The following is a 20,632-nucleotide window of genomic DNA, read 5'->3' on the forward strand; positions in this document are numbered from 1 at the left end:
ACTTTGTCATTATTTAGAACTTTAATTGTGTGCCCTCATCATTTGCGTGGATGAAATTTGGAGACCCACGCTATAGGCTTCTGTAGGGCTGAACCTGGCTAGTTGATGATGTTTGTGCATTTGAATGTTTTAATTATATACCCAGGCTTTTCTCCTTTTTATTTTACAATTTGTATCATGTTAAATATTAGCCAATATCGGGAGCCACCGTCAGTATACATACATTTACATACATTTATAAAACTGTCACTTTAGTGTCAGTAAAAAAGAAAATTGTAGCTTACATTTTGCATCCTTCCTTCCATTCCATTCCATTCTGTTTACCTTTCTTTCCTCTGTCTCCTCTGTGTAGTTGTTCCTGAGGGTTGCTAGCATTAGTGGATCATATTAGGCTAACGTTGTGCAATCATTTGGGACATGTAGCCTATGTGAATCATTCTGGAACTCAGACCACACGTAGCAGGTTTAACCTGGAGCCTGGCGCACGGTTCACAACGACTGGACCATCGTCCAACAGTTCCATGATTAGTGAGAATTAGACTAGATTTATAGGACTATTGTTCAAACCTCATACACCTTCCACTAATTCATGGATTGAACTTGAATATGACATCTTTCAGGATAAATCAAACCACTGTATTTTTTATTCATCAATATATTTCATGTGTAAAGGCTTTCCAAACCTGTTTTTTTATGATTCATATATACTTTCCTAACCCTTAAAATTTGCCTACATAATCTACAAGATCAGAGAATTTTTAAATATACCAGCTGGTGCTGAAACGGAGATGAATATGCATATATTTAGATGGCTTTCTTTCATTGATCCCTATATTCGGAACCCGTTCTCTAGATGTATTCTAGTCTGTCGTCAAAGTTCTAATTAAAGGTACACCGTATTTAAAGGGATGGCTTAAGATAAATGTACTGAAAACCCTATTGAATGAAAAATCCCAGAGAAAATCAGTTGGCCAGCAAGTGGGAGGGTTTATTAGCGGTTTAATTAAATGTATTCAGCACGCACAAGGGAACCACGCCTGCAAAGCCTGTTGCGCACCTTCATAAGGTTAGTCTGAATACCAACTACTGAGAAGTACGTAGGAAAGGCATGTGTAGGAAAGGGCGTACACTTCCTAAGTCAGAATTGGGCCCCTAGGGGAATGGGCTCATAAGTGCTTTTTGCCTTGTAGGGTTCTCTATGACAGTGGAATACAACATGTTTAGTTAAAAACAGCATGTCTCCTTCCAGGCCCCTACAACTACATGTCCACATTTTCATTTTATATCCTGAAAACAACTACATTTACAGTTAATATGCCTGATTACGTCACCTGAACAATCAAATCTTTCTAGTTACCACTGACAGATAAAATATAAGCAAGCTGGTGATAATATCATGCCCACTGACCCCAAAAATACAGAATTCCCCTCACAGGTATTCTAGATAATACCCCGCAAGGAATTGAAATGAACAGGCATTGTAGATATACCCTGCAATTAATTGAAATTAACAGGTATTGTAGATATACCCTGCAATTAATTGAAATGAACAGGCATTGTAGATATACCCTGCAATTAATTGAAATTAACAGGTATTGTAGATATACCCTGCAATGAATTGAAATGAGATGTTATGATTCAAGGATGGTGATGGGAAGAGAGAAAAAGGTATATACACCAACTCCACTTCCGGTTATGAAGTCTGACACAAGTTTGTGGTGCTATTCCAATGCTGTTTCTGTGTCTAATGGTGAACTCTGATCCTCTGCATTGGTTTTCATATCAGCGGATTTGTTGCATCTTGTAGCCTTAATATGGCTTGGAGGTTTAGGGAAAGCCTGTTGCATAGCACATTCTGCTATAGGAAACCAACAGAGAAACAGAGATAAACACATAGTGTAGCAATGAACACACTGGTAAAAGGGATTAGACCAAATCACAAAAAATAAAATAATAAAATCTATGATACATTTTGTGGTACTTTTAACAATAAACAGCATTCCCAATGTAAACATGAGGACTGAACACATAGCATTGAAAATGCTACACAAAATGGCGCCATATACACACAATGCAGGCTGAGTAGCTTGTTCTGGTTAAACGGGTAGGTAGGTATAATTGGTTACATTATTGTCACACTGTTATAGGAGAATGTAGTGCAAATTTATTTTACATCAACTGCATGATCTTTATATCAAACACAGCACAGATATGCAAAATGTGTCCCTGCATTGGCTCAATGTTTGTTTGAGTTTGTGTAGACTGGCATAAATGCTGCTCCTGTTTAAGTGTTTAAGTCCTCCCCACCTCAAATACTGGATAAATATAATATTGATATATTGTCTTTTCTTACGTTACTAAGATTATATTTAGTCAAGACTGCTTGGCGCATCTGTTGGGCAAGGGATGTGTTGTTCGTAAGTCTCTGGCTCTGTGCAGTGCCATTGGATGGGACAGTCCGAGCTGCCTCCAATGGCATATCCTCCTCCTCTGGGGTCATTAAATTTCCTCGACGTAATTGGCCGGGTACAGTCCCTCTCGGCCTGTATCCAGGCGACCTCGACACCAGCCTTGGTCATCTTCATCCTCAGTCTTGGTCAGTTCATCACCTGTGAAGAACATATGTACATCTCCTTAATCAACATGCATTCTATTCTCTTTCCATGACTGAACAACATCATGGTCAATAGTACATTCGGACATCTCTGTTGTTTGCTTTATCACATCACTGTTCGCAAAGATCAGGCAGGATGTGCATCATGTTGTTAGGAAGGCCCTACTAACACCCTGTAATATAGGGACAGTCAGAAGACAATTGCTAATGACTAGCAGGTGCCTGTAATTGGAGGAAGTAGAATGTGGCCATTATTGACTAACCACTACAATCTTCCTCTGGGAATAAAGTGGCTTTGGAATGGAATGCACAGAGATAGTAGGTCATTTCCCGTGACCTCATCTCCACCCCCCTATCAAGTCAGCTTGGCCATAATAAGCCATCTGGCACTGATAGTTGAGGTAAACTGCACTGTTGGACTCAAATCTTAGGGCCAAGAATAGGGTTAAACTGGAAATACATCGTAGCCAAATCCAGAGACATCAAAGATGGTGAAGTGTTGTCGTTGCTTACCAGCTTTGAAGGTGAGCTCATCTTGTTCCTGTCCGTCATAATCATACAGAGCACGCACCCGGACCCCAGACGCAGTCCCGGTCCCAGCACCCCCTTTTCCAGCGCTGCTAGAGTCTTCCTCAAAGGAGTTTTCATTCCCACCCCCATTGGTCTCACCGCCTGAATGGGCTGCAGGCGCCTCATCATCGGACCAATCAGTGGAGTAGGCCTGGTTCTTTTCATAGCTGCTCACACTGCAACAGAAGGGTTAGGAAGATATACATGGGTTTGATCGGGAGAATTTCATAGAAAATACAAACATGACTACTGTAGACTAGAGCAACAGTAATTAACAGAGTAAATGAAAGACATCTATATAATCAATATATATCCAGTTAATTAAATGGAGACTGTAAAAAAAGGCATGTTAGATCCCGCGTGTTTGATGACATTTAAATGGTTTGACTAGGGTAGGTCCCGGTGTGGCAGTAGATGGTGTGTGTAGTGTTTGATGACATATAAATGGTTTGACTAGGGTAGGTCCCGGTGTGGCAGTAGATGGTGTGTGGCAGTAGATGGTGTGTGTAGTGTTTGATGACATTTAAATGGTTTGACTAGGGTAGGTCCCGGTGTGGCAGTAGATGGTGTCTGGCAGTAGATGGTGTGTGTAGTGTTTGATGACATTTTAATGGTTTGACTAGGGTAGGTCCCGGTGTAGCAGTAGATGGTGTGTGGCAGTAGATGGTGTGTGTAGTGTTTGATGATATTTAAATGGTTTGACTAGGGTAGGTCCCGGTGTGGCAGTAGATGGTGTGTGGCAGTAGATGGTGTGTGTAGTGTTTGATGACATTTAAATGGTTTGACTAGGGTAGGTCCCGATGTGGCAGTAGATGGTGTGTGGCAGTAGATGGTGTGTGTAGTGTTTGATGACATTTAAATGGTTTGACTAGGGTAGGTCCCGATGTGGCAGTAGATGGTGTGTGGCAGTAGATGGTGTGTGTAGTGTTTGATCAGTGTTGTGGTCCTCTCACCTGCCACGGTCACCAGGCAGTGCCACATGATCAGCGCTGATGCTGATCAATTGAAGGAAGACAGGAAAACAATTGGTATGTCATCATGGGAGATATTGATGAACCCTGGCATGTCATTGTGTGTGTGTGTGTGTGTGTGTGTGTGTGTGTGTGTGTGTGTGTGTGTGTGTGTGTGTGTGTGTTTTTGTCAGTAGTAGTTTCACCAGTGGAGTGATCCTCTCACCTGCCGCGGTCTCCAGGGGGTGCGACATGGTCAGTGCTGGGGGTCGGTGGGGCCCCAGCCGGCTTCTGCACCTTCTCCCTCTTAACAACAGCAGCGGCATCTGGGTTATAGTCCTGGAAGGCAGAGCAGATGATAAATACGTCTATACTGAAGCAGAGACTCAGATCTGGCCAATGGCATTTAACTTTTCCTTTTAAATCAGTCAGTAAATCAACAATCTTACAACTAAAAGCAACTGTACTGAACGGTGTTATTAAAAATGCATGCTTGTATCTGGGGAGAAATGTCTATGAATACCTGAACCAGGTAGCCTACATGTTGTTGTAAATATTCCTGAACAGACAACTATGTTGAAGTAATGCAGCACAGTACCTCAAACATGGGCCAGTTCATATGCATGCCAGGGCCATGGTGGTTGCTGAACCACTGCAGGTCCTCCTGTGTGTTGGCAGCCAGGATGGTGCGCTCCAGTTCTCTGTATACCGTGCCATAGCTGGGGAGAGGACAGAGAGCACATTGTAACACGCAGAGAGAGGGGGGGCCTGTTTAAGGGACAATAATACAGTAGGGCTGCCAGTGAAAACTGTCCAGCGCTGATGCTGCTGTTTTCCTGGAGGGTTTCTAGTTGTTTATGAAGCGCCAGCACTCAGAACAACAGAGTTGAATGGTTCAAAGACAAGGTAATTCAGGCCCATTCCTAGCATCAGGTGAGGCTACACAGAATACAGACAACACATTTGCATACAAATTGGAGTAGTGAGATATGAGGTGGAGTCCCGATAGATGGCATTATTCCACCAAAAGGTGGAGACAAAAACACAGAATAACTGACAGTCAAGCCCTACAGATGATGACATTTCATGGGTGATATTGCAAAAAATGTAGGCGTAAGATGCTATAATGGACAATCAAATGGACGATTCAAATTCTTCCAAACACATACAATTTACAAGTGATGTTTCTGTTTTTACTGCTGTCACTGAGACAAGCTGTCTGTATTTGCATGAGTGTGTTACCGGAAGCTGAGGCTGGGTTTGTAGTTGTTAGCTTACCATAACCCTGTCTATGGTTGATTTATGGGTTACACCAATACTGTGGTCCGAAAGGCCAGTGCACTTAGTACTCCATACCACACTATAAAAGCCTACACTCATCCTCCATACTAATCATAAACCAAGACCAAACACCCAGGAAACAGCTTGAATGAACTTCTTATTCCAATCACCATGGAACCTGGCTTTGTATCACATGCAATTTGATTCACAGCCAAGAATATAACAAGCATTCACTCTGACATGATGGAATTTGTCTGAAATGTAATTAACTGCATCATCGGCGTAATTGGAGTTGTGACCGAAAGACTGAAATGTGTTGAGATTTATCTATTTGAAACTAACTGTAATGAAAGCGACAACATAAATCAAGCACATTGGGAGTAGATTTCCTCTGAATGTGATGTTTAAAATAATCCATACACTCAACTAATAACTAAAAATTATGCAGATAAGCACTTAGAGATCAATGCTGTAATTAAAGTATTTTGACTGTATTAGCAACACTAATGTAGAATAGTTTTTCAAGGCAGATTTGATGTTGTGTAGATGATACCAATTTCATTGTACAGTGCATTTGGAAAGTATTCAGACACCCTTGACTTTTTCCACATTTTGTTACGTAATGCCTTATTCGAAAATGGATGAAATAGTTTTTTTCTCTCATCCATCTATAGACAATACCCCATAATGACAAAGCAAAAACTGAAATATCACATTTACATAAGTATTCAGACCCTTTACGCAGTACTTTGTTGAAGCACCTTTGGCAGCGATTACAGCCTCAAGTCTTCTTAGGTACAAACATGGCACGCCTGTTGTCACGCCCTGACCTGAGAGAGAGGGTTTGTTTCTCTATGTGGTTAGGTCAGGGTGTGGGTGGGCATTCTATGTTTTGTATTTCTTTGTGTTGGGCCGAGTATGGTTCCTAACCAGGGGCAGCTGTCTATCGTTGTCTCTGATTAGGAACCATACTTAGGCAGCCTGTTTTTTGGGGTTTGTGGGTAGTTGTTTTCCATTTAGTTGTAAGTACCTGACGGAACTGTCGGCTGTCATTTTTTGTTTAATTTGTAAAGTGTTCATTTTTCATTAAAACTACAAGATGAACATATTCCACGCTGCACCTTGGTCTACTCATTTTGACACCTGTGACACCTGTATTTGGGGAGTTTCTCCCATTCTTTTCTGCAGATCCTCTCAAGCTCTGTCAGGTTGGATGGGGAGCGTCGCTGCACAGCTATTTTCAGGTCTCTCCAGAGATGTTCGATCGGGTTCATGTCCGGGCTCTGGACATTCAGAAACTTGTCCCGAAGTCACTCCTGCGTTGTCTTGGCTGTGTGCTTAGGGTCGTTGTTCTGTTGGAAGGTGAACCTTCGCCCCAGTCTGAGGTCCTGAGCGCTCTGGAGCAGGTTTTCATCAAGGACCTCTCTGTACTTTGCTCCATTCACCTTTCCCTTGATCCTGACTAGTCTCCTAGTCCCTTCCACTGAACAAATCCCCACAGCATGATGCTGCCACCACCATGCTTCACTGTAGGGATGGTCCTAGGTTTCCTCCAGGCCAAAGAATTCAATCTTGGTTTAATTATACCAGAGAATCTTGTTTCTCATGGTCTGAGAGCCCTTTAGGTGACTTTTGGCAAACTCCAAGTGGGCTGTCATGTGCCAAGTTTACTGAGGAGTGGCTTCCGTCTGGCCAGTCTACCATAAAGGCCTGATTGGCGGAGTGCTGCAGAGATGTTTATCCTTCTGGAGCTCTGTCAGAGTGACCATTGGGTTCTTGATCACCGCCCTGACCATGGCCCTTCTTCTCAGATTGCTCAGTTTGGCCGCACGGCCAGCGCTAGTAAGAGTCTTGGTGGTTTCAAACTCCTTACATTTAAGAATGATGGAAGCCACTGTGTTCTTGGGGTCCTTCAATGTTGCAGAATTTACCACAGGTGGACTCCAATCAAGTTGTAGAAATATATCAAGGATGATCAATGCAAACAGGATGCACCTGAGCTCAATTTCGGGTCTCAAGGCAAAGGGTCAGAATGTCCAAAAACCTGTTTTCGCTTTGTCATTATGGGGTATTGTGCGTAGATTGATGAGTAAAACATTCATTTAATCCATTTTAGAATAAGGCTGTAACGTAACAAAATGTGGATAAAGGCAAGGGGTCTGAATACATTCCGAATGCACTGTATGTACAAAATCTGTACAAGCCTGGGTGAAAACACATGAGTATTTAAGTATTTGTCATTTAAATACTTATTTTCTGTGTATTCGAGTATTTTCAAATAATGTGGCCAAATCAGCTACTTCTATTTGAAGTATTTTAAAGTAATTTCAAATAACTTTCTATAAATAGCCAAGAAGATGTACTTACTGTATTTCCAAATACATTATTTCAAATACCCCTACGACTAAACAGACCTGGGTTCGAATAATTTGAGTAATTTAATATCTGCATTTAAAAATACACTTTTCTGTGTCTTTGAGTATTTCCAAATACGCGTCAATACTTTTCCAAGTGTATTTCCAAATACATTCCAATATTCAACAACGTTTATTTTCCAAGAAAAAAATCGAAAAATATTTACATCAACATTTCTTTAAAAGTATTGAAATACCCTAAATAGTATTTAAACACAGGTCTGATCCTGTACCAACTGAAATGTTTTCCTCAATATCCCTTTCATTCAAAGGCCATGTGGGAGAATAGGTTGATGTAGGTTATGTAATAGAGGATGGGCTGCAGTATGTATGGGACGATAGAGGATAACACCAGTCACTGACCTTTGGTTCTCAGTGAGATTGAGGTGGCGTTTAATGTCTAGCAGGATCTCTTTAAGGAAGGTGAGTCTCTTGACCTCATGCTGCTGGCATTGGTCAAACACTTGCTCCATGCTCTCCTGGTATGGGGGAGTGACCGCACTCAACTCCGACAGAGACTTCTCATACTTCTCCTTAGCCTAGGGGATGATAAGGACAGCATCAGCTATGACAGATAATGATGTCATTATGACGGCATTACAACTAGACATTTTGCACTCTGGGTTGAATACCAAGCAACCTGCATCCGTACACCGTGTGTGTGTATACTATAAGCATCTTACTCTCCCTGGCCCAGAGTAATCTGCTTTTGTCATTACCAGGGCTCCGTGAATAGAGTCGGAGATCCACCCTGCTGGATTATGTCCTGTGTGATAACCACTGTAATCTCACTGAGTCGTCTTAAATAGTCCTGCATTGATTCTGTTTTTCACAGCTTTATTTCACTTGAGCCACTAACAGAAACATAAACTAATAATAATGATCAGTCTATTTGAGATATGATGTACTTAGTATACTGCAATAGCACACACACTCACCACAGTGTTAATACCACTATATATACAGTTGAAGTCGGAAGGTTACAGACACCTTTGCCAAATACATTTAAACTCAGTTTTTCACAATTCCTGACATTTATTCTTAGTAAAAATTCCCTGTTTTAGGTCAGTTAGGATCACCACTTTATATTAAGAATGTGAAATGTCAGAATAATTGTTGAGAGAATGATTTATTTCAGCTTTTATTTCTTATATCACATTCCCACTGGGTCAGAAATTTACATACACTCAATTAGTATTCGGTAGTATTGCCTTTAAATTGTTTAACTTGGGTCAAACGTTTCGGGTAGCCTTCCACAAGCTTCCCACAATACATTGGGTGAATTTTGGCCCATTCCTCCTGACAGAGCTGGTGTAACTGAGTCAGGTTTGTAGGCCTCCTTACTCGCACACGCTTTTTCAATTCTGCCTACAAATGTTCTATAGGATTGAGGTCAGGGCTTTGTGATGGCCACTCCAATACCTTGACCTTGTTGTCCTTAAACCATTGTGCCACAACTTTGGAAGTATGCTTGGGGCTCACTGTCCATTTGGAAGATCCATTTGCGATCAAGCTTTAACTTCTGACTGATGTCTTGAGATGTTGCTTCAATATATCCACATAATTGTCCTCCCTCATGATGCCAGATATTTTGTGAAGTGCACCAGTCCCTCCTGCAGCAAAGCACCCCCACAACATGATGCTGCCACCCCTGTGCTTCACGGTTGGGATGGTATTCTTCGGCTTGCAAGCCTCCCCCTTTTTCCTCCAAACATAACGATGGTCATTATGGCCAAACAGTTCTATTTTTGTTTCATCAGACCAAAGGACATTTCTCCAAAAAATACGATCTTTGTCCCTATGTGCAGTTGCAAACCGTAGTCTGGCTTTTTTATGGCGGTTTTGGAGCAGTGGCTTCTTCCTTGCTGAGCGGCCTTTCAGGTTATGTCGATATAGGACTCATTTTACTGTGGATATAGATACTTTTGTAACTGTTTCCTCCAGCATCTTCACAAGGTCCTTTGCTGTTGTTCTGGGATTGATTTGCACTTTTCACACCAAAGTACGTTCATCTCTAGGAGACAGAACACGTCTCCTCCCTGAGCGGTATGACGGCTGTGTGGTCCCATGGTGTTTATACTTGCGTACTATTGTTTGTACAGATGAACGTGGTACCTTCAGGTGTTTGGAAATTGCTCCCAAGGATGAACCAGACTTGTGGAGGTCTACAATTTTCTTTCTGAGGTCTTGGCTGATTTCTTTAGATTTTTACATGATGTCAAGCAAAGAGGCACTGGGTTTGAAGGTAGGCCTTGAAATACATCCACAGGTACACCTCCAATTGACTCAAATGATGTCAATTAGCCTATCGGAAGCTTCTAAAGCCATGACATCATTTTCTGGAATTTTCCAAACTGTTTAACCTGTTAGGGCTAGGGGGCAGCATTTGCACGTCTGGATAAAAAAAAATTACCCGATTTAATCTGGTTACTAATCCTACCCAGTAACTAGAATATGCATATACTTATTATATATGGATAGAAAACACTCTAAAGTTTCTAAAACTGTTTGAATGGTGTCTGTGAGTATAACAGAACTCATTTGGCAGGCAAAACCCTGAGACATTTTCTGACAGGAAGTGGATACCTGATGTGTTGTATTACCTTTAAACCTATCCCATTGAAAAACACAGGGGCTGAGGAATATTTTGGCACTTCCGATTGCTTCCACTAGATGTCACCAGCCTTTACAAAGTGTTTTGAGTCTTCTGGAGGGAGATCTGACCGAACAAGAGCCATGGAACGATGATGTCCCATTAGACACCTGGCGCGCGAGTTCATGTTGGGTACCCTCGTTCCAATACGTTATAAAAGAGTATGCATTCGTCCACCTTGAATATTATTCATGTTCTGGTTAAAAAGGCCCTAATGATTTATGCTATACAACGTTTGACATGTTTGAACGAACGTAAATATATTTTTTCCCCTCGTTCATGACAAGAAGTCCGGCTGGCTTAGATCATGTGCTAACAAGACGGAGATTTTTGGACATAAATGATGAGCTTTTTTGAACAAAACTACATTCGTTATGGACCTGTGATACCTGGAAGTGACATCTGATGAAGAGAATCAAAGGTAATGGATTATTTACATAGTATTTTCGATTTTAGATCTCCCCAACATGACGTCTAGTCTGTATCGCAACGTGTATTTTTCTGGGCGCAGTGCTCAGATTATTGCAAAGTGTGATTTCCCAGTAAGGTTATTTTTAAATCTGGCAAGTTGATTGCGTTCAAGAGATGTAAATCTATAATTCTTTAAATGACAATATAATATTTTACCAATGTTTTCTAATTTTAATTATTTAATTTGTGACGCTGACTTCACTGCCGGTTATTGGAGGGAAACGATTTCCTCAACATCAATGCCATAGTAAAACGCTGTTTTTGGATATAAATATGAACTTGATAGAACTAAAAATGCATGCATTGTCTAACATAATGTCCTAGGAGTGTCATCTGATGGAGATTGTAAAAGGTTAGTGCATCATTTTAGCTGGTTTTATGGTTTTGGTGACCCTGTCTTTGAATTGACAAAACATTACACACAACTCTTGTAAATGTACTGTCCTAACATACTCTAAATTTATGCTTTCGCCGTAAAACCTTTTTGAAATCGTAAAACGTGGTTAGATTAAGGAGATGTTTATCTTTCAAAGGGTGTAAAATAGTTGTATGTTTGAAAAATTTGAATTTTGACATTTATTTGGATTCAAATTTGCCGCTCTTGAAATGCACCTGCTGTTGATGGAGTGCACCACGGGTGGCACGCTATCGTCCCACCTAGCCCATAGAGGTTAAAGGCACAGTCAACTTAGTGTATGTAAACTTCTGACCCACTGGAATTGTGATACAGTGAATTCTAAGTGAAATAATCTGTCTGTAAACAATTGTTGGAAAAATTACTTGTGTCATGCACAAAGTAGATGTCTTAACCGACTTGCCAAAACTAGTTTGTTAACAAGAAATTTGTGGAGTGGTTGAAAAACGAGTTTTAACGACTCCAACCTAAGTGTATGTAAACTTCCAACTTCAACTGTATTTTAAAAGTTGTAATGACACTAAACAAAATGTAATTGTCACCTGTTTGGTTGTGGTTGTCTCACCTAGCTATCTTAAGGTGAATGCACCAACTGTAGGTCGCTCTGGATAAGACCGTTTGCTAAGTGACTAAAATGTTCATGTAAATGTTTGTCCTGATTGTCCACGAGAATCCAAATAGGTCACATCAGGTTTGCAATGAATAACTTCAATCAGATCCCCTTTCACCTGTAGAGGTGGAAGGAAAGAACTAGTGGGGATGAACAACTCACGTCCTGTTGTAAATCAAGGGAGAAGATCCAGGCTTGCGCTCTCCAAATTCACTAAAGGAATGTGCTTTGTCTCAACAGACATTTTTCCCGCTGAAACTCGAATACGTTCAAAAGCGAATACTGGAAAAATATTTCTAATGTAGATCGTGAGGAATGGTCAGAGGCGATCTATAAAACACTAATGTCATTTTGTTTGTGATTTTGTGATGTCATTAAAAATATTATAAAGGAAATACTGTAACTTGGAAAGTATACCCACCCAAGTTCCCATACTATGCGTTGTGCATGTAATAGGAAAAATGATTAAAGTGTTTTTGTAAAGAGAGGGATGTGATGTGAAGAGCTATAAGAGATAATTGTTTTCCATAACTTTGCACTGTGAGTAGTCACCGCCCCAAAGTGAGGTCAGAGAGTGTGTCAGCCTACCCGAACTACCCCTTTCGAGCAAAAGGTATAAATGATGGGTTAAGAACACATTAGACCAGAAAAAGTGTGAAGCGGCAGCTGCACGTTTAAAATGGTTTGAACTTTGAATCTCAACATGAGGTGGAGAAGATAAATTCCCCTCCCGGACAATCACTGGTATGGCTGATTAGCTGACCTAAGTAAAGCATCTTCGAAAGCAAATTTAAGTAGGACCATCCTGTTACTCTACTCAAACTATCGTATTACTCAACTCTCATCACCCTACTGGGGAACCATCGATACGGCTGGCTAGCCTGTCTTCAAAGAAGCATCTTCAAGAGGGAATGGAAGGAAAATCAACTCTGTACTTCTGTTCAGCACTACACGACAAGTCACCGGATACCGGACAACTACAAAGAAGGACAACAGTAGAAGACTTGTTCAAACCATTTCAGACAATCAGAGCCCTACAGGAATGCCGAAAAAGATAAACCCCCTTTTCAAGGCTGCCCTGTTCACCGAGAGAACCCCGGCAGACCCTGGCATTTCACGTAAATACATTCATGATTTCTTACTCAAAGCGGGCGGCAGTTCGTGTGCAAAGTTTATGGTTACTGTAGGTGAAAGTTGTTTCTGAACATACCAATGTTAAGTGTCTCTGTGCCTCTCTCTCACCCTCTCCATCTCTTCTTTAACAAGCAGCCATGTTGTTATCATTCCGCTAGAGACCTGTATTCAACGTATTAAGTCCCCAGTCAATAACCGGTGCAGAGTGTGTATGTTTATCCTGTGTTCCCATTTAATTAGCTAGTAAATAAATAATTAAACCAATTTGTGTAGTACTAAATCATAAGTAAGGCTCATGTTTGTTCACATGCAAGGAGGATATGACCGTTCAGAATGATGATATGATACGAGGTTATGATTAATAAGTTGATTGTTTATAGATGTGATAGGTAAAAACCTTTTAGAGTTTAATAATAAATCTTTAACCTGTTTAGGATAGGGGGCAGTATTGACACGGCTGGATAAAAAACGTACCCGATTTAATCTGGTTACCACTCCTACCCAGTAACTAGAATATGCATATACTTATTACATATGGATAGAAAACACCCTAAAGTTTCTAAAACTGTTTGAATGGTGCCTGTGAGTATAACAGAACTCATTTGGCAGGCAAAAACCTGACAAGGTTTCAGGCAGGAAGTGGCCTGTCTGACAAGGTGTCGTTCTTCTTGTCTCTGTTTATTGAAGAGTGAGGATCTTAGCTGTCCCGTGACACTTCCTACGGCTGCCATAGGGTCTCAGAAGGCGGTAAAAAGCTGAATCGTGGCTTTGCAGGCTCTGGCTGAAACAAAGTAGCGCGTTTGGGTAGTGGCTGGTTACAGTACCGTGAGACTCAGGCGCGTGCCCGCGTCGACCGAAAGCTTTGTTTACTTTCCTCAGTTTAGCTAAATGGACATTCCCGGTCGGAATATTATCGCTTTTTTACGAGAAAAATGGCATCAAAATGGATTTTAAACAGCGGTTGACATGCCTCGAAGTACGGTAATGGAATATTTAGATTTTTTTTGTCACGAATTGCGCCATGCGCGCGACCCTGATTTACCATTTCAGATAGTGTCTGGGACGCACGAACAAAACGGCGCTATTCGGATATAACGATGGATTATTTTGGACCAAACCAACATTTGTTATTGAAGTAGCAGTCCTGGGAGTGCATTCTGACGAAGACAACAAAAGGTAATCAAACTTTTATAATAGTAAATATGATTATGGTGAGTGCTAAACTTGCCGGGTGTCTAAATAGCTAGCCCGTGATGCCTGGGCTATGTACTTAGAATATTGCAAAATGTGCTTTCACCAAAAAGCTATTTTAAAATCGGACATATCGAGTGCATAGAGGAGGTCTGTATCTATAATTCTTAAAATAATTGTTATGCTTTTTGTGAACGTTTATCGTGAGTAATTTAGCGAATTCCTCCGGAAGTTTGCGGGGGGTATGTTAGTTCTGAACGTCACATGCTAATGTAAAAAGCTGGTTTTTGATATAAATATGAACTTGATTGAACAAAACATGCATGTATTGTATAACATAATGTCCTAGGGTTGTCATCTGATGAAGATCATCAAAGGTTAGTACTGCATTTAGCTGTCTTCTGGGTTTATGTGACATTATATGCTAGCTTGAAAAATGGGTGTCTGATTATTTCTGGCTTGGTACTCTGCTGACATAATCTAATGTTTTGCTTTCGTTGTAAAGCCTTTTTGAAATCGGACAGTGTGGTTAGATTAACGAGAGTCTTGTCTTTAAATAGCTGTGAAATAGTCATATGTTTGAGAAATTGAAGTAATAGGATTTTTAAGGTTTTGAAAATCGCGCCACAGGCTTAAAGTGGCTGTTACGTAGGTGGGACGAATTCGTCCCGCCTAGCCCATAGAGGTTAAAGAACCGCTCTTGTGGTGTCCCAGATCCTAATGAGTTAATTGTTACATTATTCATTTAATTGGGTAACAATTAAACATAGTTATTTAATTAAATAAATAACAGTCTTCAGATTAATGTTAAAGTCAAGTCACGACATGTTTGATATGCAGAACATCAAATTCTATGGTGTAAATTTTCATACATTTGTACAAAAAAGGTTGTCATGTCCTTTTTTCCATTAGTCGGACCTCTGTCTCACCTTCTGCATGTCATGTTTGCACTTGTCTGTTTTCTCGTGGAGTTTCTTCTGCTGATCAGTTGTGACGGAGGCCTGTGTCTTCCCATCTGCCTCTCGGGTGGCGGCCAGTTTCTCCTCCTTACACGCCATGTGGTACGTTTTCTTAGCAGTCTCCATCTGTGGAAGCACGTATACAATCTTAGTATCTCTATAGATAAATTGGATAAATACTAATAAATCTAAGCATGCAGGTGACTTAATTTAGTTATTGTTGAAAGGGCAATGTACTTCTCTGATGGTCAGCTTGGATGAGTGATGCAGTAAGACTCATTATACTACACAAAACAGAACTAACACATAAACACCTGTAGCTACAGTGGAGGGAAAAAGTATTTGATCCCCTGCTGATTTTGTACGTTTGCCCACTTACAAAGAAATGATCAGTCTATAATTTTAATAGTAGGTTTATTTGAACAGTGAGAGACAGAATAACAACAAAAAAATCCAGAAAAATGCATGTCAAAAATGTTATAAAATGATTTGCATTTTCATGAGGGAAATAAGTATTTGACCCCTCTGCAAAACATGACTTAGTACTTGATGGCAAAACCCTTGTTGGCAATCACAGAGGTCAGACGTTTCTTGTAGTTGGCCACCAGGTTTGCACACATCTCAGGAGGGATTTTGTCCCACACCTCTTTGCAGATCTTCTCCAAGTCATTAAGGTTTCGAGGCTGACGTGTGGCAACTCGAACCTTCAGCTCCCTCCACAGATTTTCTATGGGATTAAGGTCTAGAGACTGGCTAGGCCACTCCAGGACCTTAATGTGCTTCTTCTTGAGCCACTCCTTTGTTGCCTTGGCCGTGTGTTTTGGGTTATTGTCATGCTGGAATACCCATCCACGACCCATTTTTAATGCCCTGGCTGAAGGAAGGAGGTTCTCACCCAAGATTTGACAGTACATGGCCCCGTCCATCGTCCCTTTGATGCAGTGAAGTTGTCCTGTCTCCTTAGCAGAAAAAACACCCCCAAAGCATAATGTTTCCACCTCCATGTTTGACGGTGGAGATGGTGTTCTTGGGGTCATAGGCAGCATTCCTCTTCCTCCAAACACGGCGAGTTGAGTTGATGCCAAAGAGCTCCATTTTGGTCTCATCTGACCACACCACATCAGTCACTGGCTTCATCAATAAGTGCATCCAGGTTGTCGTTCCCACAGTGACTGTACTTACATACCCCAACCAGAAGCCATGGATTACAAGCAACATTCACACTGAGCTAAAGGGTAGAGCCGCCTCTTTCAAGGAGCAGGAGTCTAACCCGGAAGCTTATAACAAATCCCGCTATGCCCTGCGACGAACCATCAAACAGGCAAAGCATCAATACAGGACTAAGATCAAATCGTACTACACCGGCTCCGACACTCGGCGGATGTGGCAGGGCTTGCACACTATAACAGACTACAAAGGGAAGCACAGCCGAGAGCTGCCCAGTGACACGAGCCTACCAGACGAGCTAAATAACTTCTATGCTCACTTCGAGGCAAGTAACACTGAAACATGCATGAGAGCATCAGCTGTTCCGGACGACTGTGTGATCACGCTCTCCACAGCCGATGTGAGTAAGACCTTTAAACAGGTCAGCATTCACAAGGCCGCAGGGCCAGACGGATTACCAGGACGTGTACTCCAAGCATGCGCTGGCCAACTGGCAAGTGACTTCACTGACATTTTCAACCTCTCCCTGTCTAAGTCTGTAATACCAACATGTTTCAAGCAGACCACCATAGTTCCCTGTGCCCAAGAACACGAAGGCAACCTGCCTAAATGATGAGACAGCCTACAGGGAGGAGGTGAGGGCACTCAGAGTGTGGTGTCAGGAAAACAACCTCTCACTCAACGTCAACAAAATAAGGAGATGATCGTGGACTTCAGGAAACAGCAAAGGGTGCATCTCCCTATCCACATCGAAGGGACAGCAGTGGTGAAGGTGGAAAGTTTCAAGTTCCTCGGCGTACACATCACAGACAAACTGAAATGGTCCACCCACACAGACAGTGTGGTGAAGGCGGCGCAACAGGAGGCTAAAGAAATTTGCCACTTCACCCAAAACCCTGACAAACTTTTACAGATGCACAATCTTGAGCATCGTGTCGGGCTGGTACGGCAACAGCACCCCCCTCAACCACAAGGCTCTCCAGAGGGTGGTGTGGTCTGCATAACGCATCACTGGGGACAAACTACATGCCCTCCATGACACCTACAGCACTCGATGTCACAGGAAGCCCAAAAGATCATCATGGACAACAACCACCCAAGCCACTACCTGTTCACACCGCTACCATCCAGAAGGCGAGGTCAGTACAGGTGCATCAAAGCTGGGACCGAGAGACAGAAAAACAGCTTATATCTCAAGGCCATCAGATTGCTAAACAGCAATCACTAACTCAGAGAGGCTGCTGCCTACATTGAGATGCAATTACTGGCCACTTTAATAAATGGATCACTAGTTACTTTAACCTGTTTGGGCTAGGGGGCAGTATTGAGAATTTTGGAAAAAATATGTGCCCATTTTTAACTGCCTACTACACCAACTCAGAAGCTAGAATATGCATATTATTGTTCAGGTTTGGATAGAAAACACCCTAAAGTTTCTAAAACTGTTTGAATGGTGTCTGTGAGTATAACAGAACTCCTATGGCAGGCAAAAACCTGACAAGGTTTCATGCAGGAAGTGGCCTGTCTGACAAGGAGTCGTGCGTCTTGCATCTGTTTATTGAAGAGTAAGGATCTTAGCTGTAACGTGACAATTCCCAGGGCTCCAATAGGCTCTCAGAACCCGGGAAAAACCTGAACGATGACGAGGCAGCCTCTGGCTGAAACAGATTATCGCCTTATCCAAGTGGCCGATCAGAGGACCATTGAATGAGGCGCGTGCACGATTCGCCCCCGTGGAGAAATTTCATTCGGCTGTTTAGCTTATTGCAGATTCCCGGTCGGAATATTATCGCTTTTCTACGAGATAAATGGCATAAAAATTGGTTTTAAACAGCGGTTGACATGCTTCGAAGTACGGTAATGGAATATTTAGACATTTTTTGTCACGCCATGCGCCATGCGCACGACCGTTATTTACCATTCGTATAGTGTCTAGAACGCACGAACAAAACAGAGGATATTTGGATATAACGATGGATTATTTGGGACCAAACCTAGATTTGTTATTGAAGTAGAAGTCCTGGGAGTGCATTCTGACGAAGAACAGGAAAGGTAAGAACATTTTTCTTATAGGAAATAGGATTTTGGTGAAGGCTAATCTTGCCGGTTGTCTAAATAGCTAGCCGTGATGGCTGGGCTATGTACTTAGAATATTGCAAAATGTGCTTCATCCGAAAAGCTATTTTAAAATCGGACATATCGAGTGCATAGAGGAGTAATGTATCTATAATTCTTAATATAATTGTTATGCTTTTTGTAAACGTTTATCGTGAGTAATTTAGCAAACTGTTAGTAAATTCCCCGGAAGTTTGCGGGGGGTATGCTTTTTCTGAACGTCACATGCTAATGTAAAAAGCAGTTTTTTTATATAAATATGAACTTGATTGAACAGACATGCATGTATTGTATAACATAATGTCCTAGGTGTGTCATCTGATGAAGATCATAAAAGGTTAGTGCTGCATTTAGCTGTGGTTTGGGTTTTTGTGACATTATATGCTAGCTTGAAAAATGTGTGTCTGATTATTTCTGGCTGGGCACTCTCCTGACATAATCTAATGTTTTGCTTTCGTTGTAAAGCCTTTTTGAAATCGGACAGTGTGGTTAGATTAACGAGAGTCTTGTCTTTAAATAGCTGTAAAATAGTCATATGTTTGAGAAATTGAAGTAATAGTATTTCAAACGATTCAAAAATCGCGCCACTGAATTCAGGTGGCTGTTACGTAGGTGGGACGAATTCGTCCCGCCTTGCCCATAGAGGTTAAACAATGCCACTTTAAATAAAGGCACACTCGCATTAACATCTGCTAACCATGTGTATGTGACCAATAAAATTTGATTTGATTTGGTAACCTGCCTAAATGACTACCGACCCATAGCACTCACGTCTGTAGCCATGAAATGCTTAGAAATGCTGGTAATGGCTCACATCAACACCATTATCCCAGAAACCCTAGACCCACTCCAATTTGCATAACGCTCAAACAGATCGACAGATTATGCCGTCTCTATTGCACTCCACCCCTCCCTTTCACACCTGGACAAAAGGAACACCTATGTGAGAATGCTATCCATTGACTACAGTTCAGCGTATCAACACCATAGTGCCCTCAATGCTCATCACTAAGCTAAGGACTGGGACTAAACACCTCCCTCTCAAACTGGATCCTGGACTTCCTGACAGGCCGCTCCCAGGTGGTAAGGGTAGGTAACAACACATCCGCCATGCTGATCCTCAACACGGAGGCCCCTCAGGGGTGCGTGCTCAGTCCTCCTCCCCTGTACTCCCTGTTCACTCATGACCGCACGGCCGCACGACTCCAACACCATCATTAAGTTTGCTGATGACACAACAGTGGTAGGTCTGATCACCGACAACGATGAGACAGCCTATAGGGAGGAGTTCAGAGACCTGGCCATGTGGTGCAAGGACAACAACCTCTCCCTCAACCTGATCAAGACAAATGAGATGATTGTGGACTACAGGAAAAGGAGGACCGAGCACGCCCCCATTCTCATCGACGGGGCTGTAGTGGTGCGGGTAGAGAGTTTCAAGTTCCTTGGCGTCCACATCACCAACAAACTAACATGGTCCAAGCACACCAAGACAGTCGTGAAGAGGGCACGACAAAACTTATTCCCCCTCAGAAGACTGAAAAGATTTGGCACGGGTCCTCAGATTCTCAAAAGGTTTTACAGCTGCACCATCGAGAGCATCCTGACTGGTTGCATCACTGCCTGGTATGGCAACTGCTCGGCCTCCGACCGCAAGGCACTACAGAGGGTAGTGCGTACAGCCCAGTACATCACCGGGGCCAAGCTTCCAGCCATCCAGGACCTCTATACTAGGCGGTGTCAGAGGAAGGCCCTAAAAATTGTCAAAGACTCCAGCCACCCTAGTCATAGACTGTTCTCTCTGCTACCGCACGGCAAGCGGTACCGGAGCGCCAAGTCTAGGTCCAAGAGGCTTCTAAACAGCTTCTACCCCCAAACCATAAGACTCCTGAACAGCTAAACAAATGGCTACCCAGACTATTTGCATTACCCCCCCCTCCCCATACCCCTTCTACGCTGCTGCTACTCTCTGTTATTATCTATGCATAGTCACTTTAATAACTCTACCTACATGTACATATTACCTCAATTACCTCGACACAGGTGCCCCTGCACTTTGACTCTGGACCGGTACCCCTTGTATATAGC

General features: G+C 42.1%; 1 protein-coding gene across 4 annotated transcripts in view; it reads right to left on the minus strand.

The window, feature by feature from the left end:
- Nucleotides 1-967: 967 nt before the first annotated feature.
- LOC106567295 (protein kinase C and casein kinase substrate in neurons protein 1) overlaps nt 968-20,632 on the minus strand; it is a 76,624-nt gene continuing 56,959 nt past the window's right edge. For 3 of the 4 annotated variants that reach the window (XM_045693158.1, XM_045693157.1, XM_014136439.2), the window contains 7 exons: nt 15,233-15,388; nt 8,193-8,368; nt 4,733-4,853; nt 4,361-4,473; nt 4,138-4,179; nt 3,128-3,360; nt 968-2,609 (listed from right to left, as the gene is read on the minus strand). In XM_045693158.1, the coding sequence (XP_045549114.1) occupies nt 2,500-2,609; nt 3,128-3,360; nt 4,138-4,179; nt 4,361-4,473; nt 4,733-4,853; nt 8,193-8,368; nt 15,233-15,388 (951 nt within the window). In that variant the 3' untranslated portion in view covers nt 968-2,499. The remainder of the gene's footprint in view (nt 2,610-3,127; nt 3,361-4,137; nt 4,180-4,360; nt 4,474-4,732; nt 4,854-8,192; nt 8,369-15,232; nt 15,389-20,632) is intronic. The other variant, XM_014136438.2, reaches the window with a different exon arrangement.

This window comes from Salmo salar, chromosome ssa13 (genome assembly GCF_905237065.1).
Source record: "Salmo salar chromosome ssa13, Ssal_v3.1, whole genome shotgun sequence".
NCBI classification, from domain to species: domain Eukaryota; kingdom Metazoa; phylum Chordata; class Actinopteri; order Salmoniformes; family Salmonidae; genus Salmo; species Salmo salar.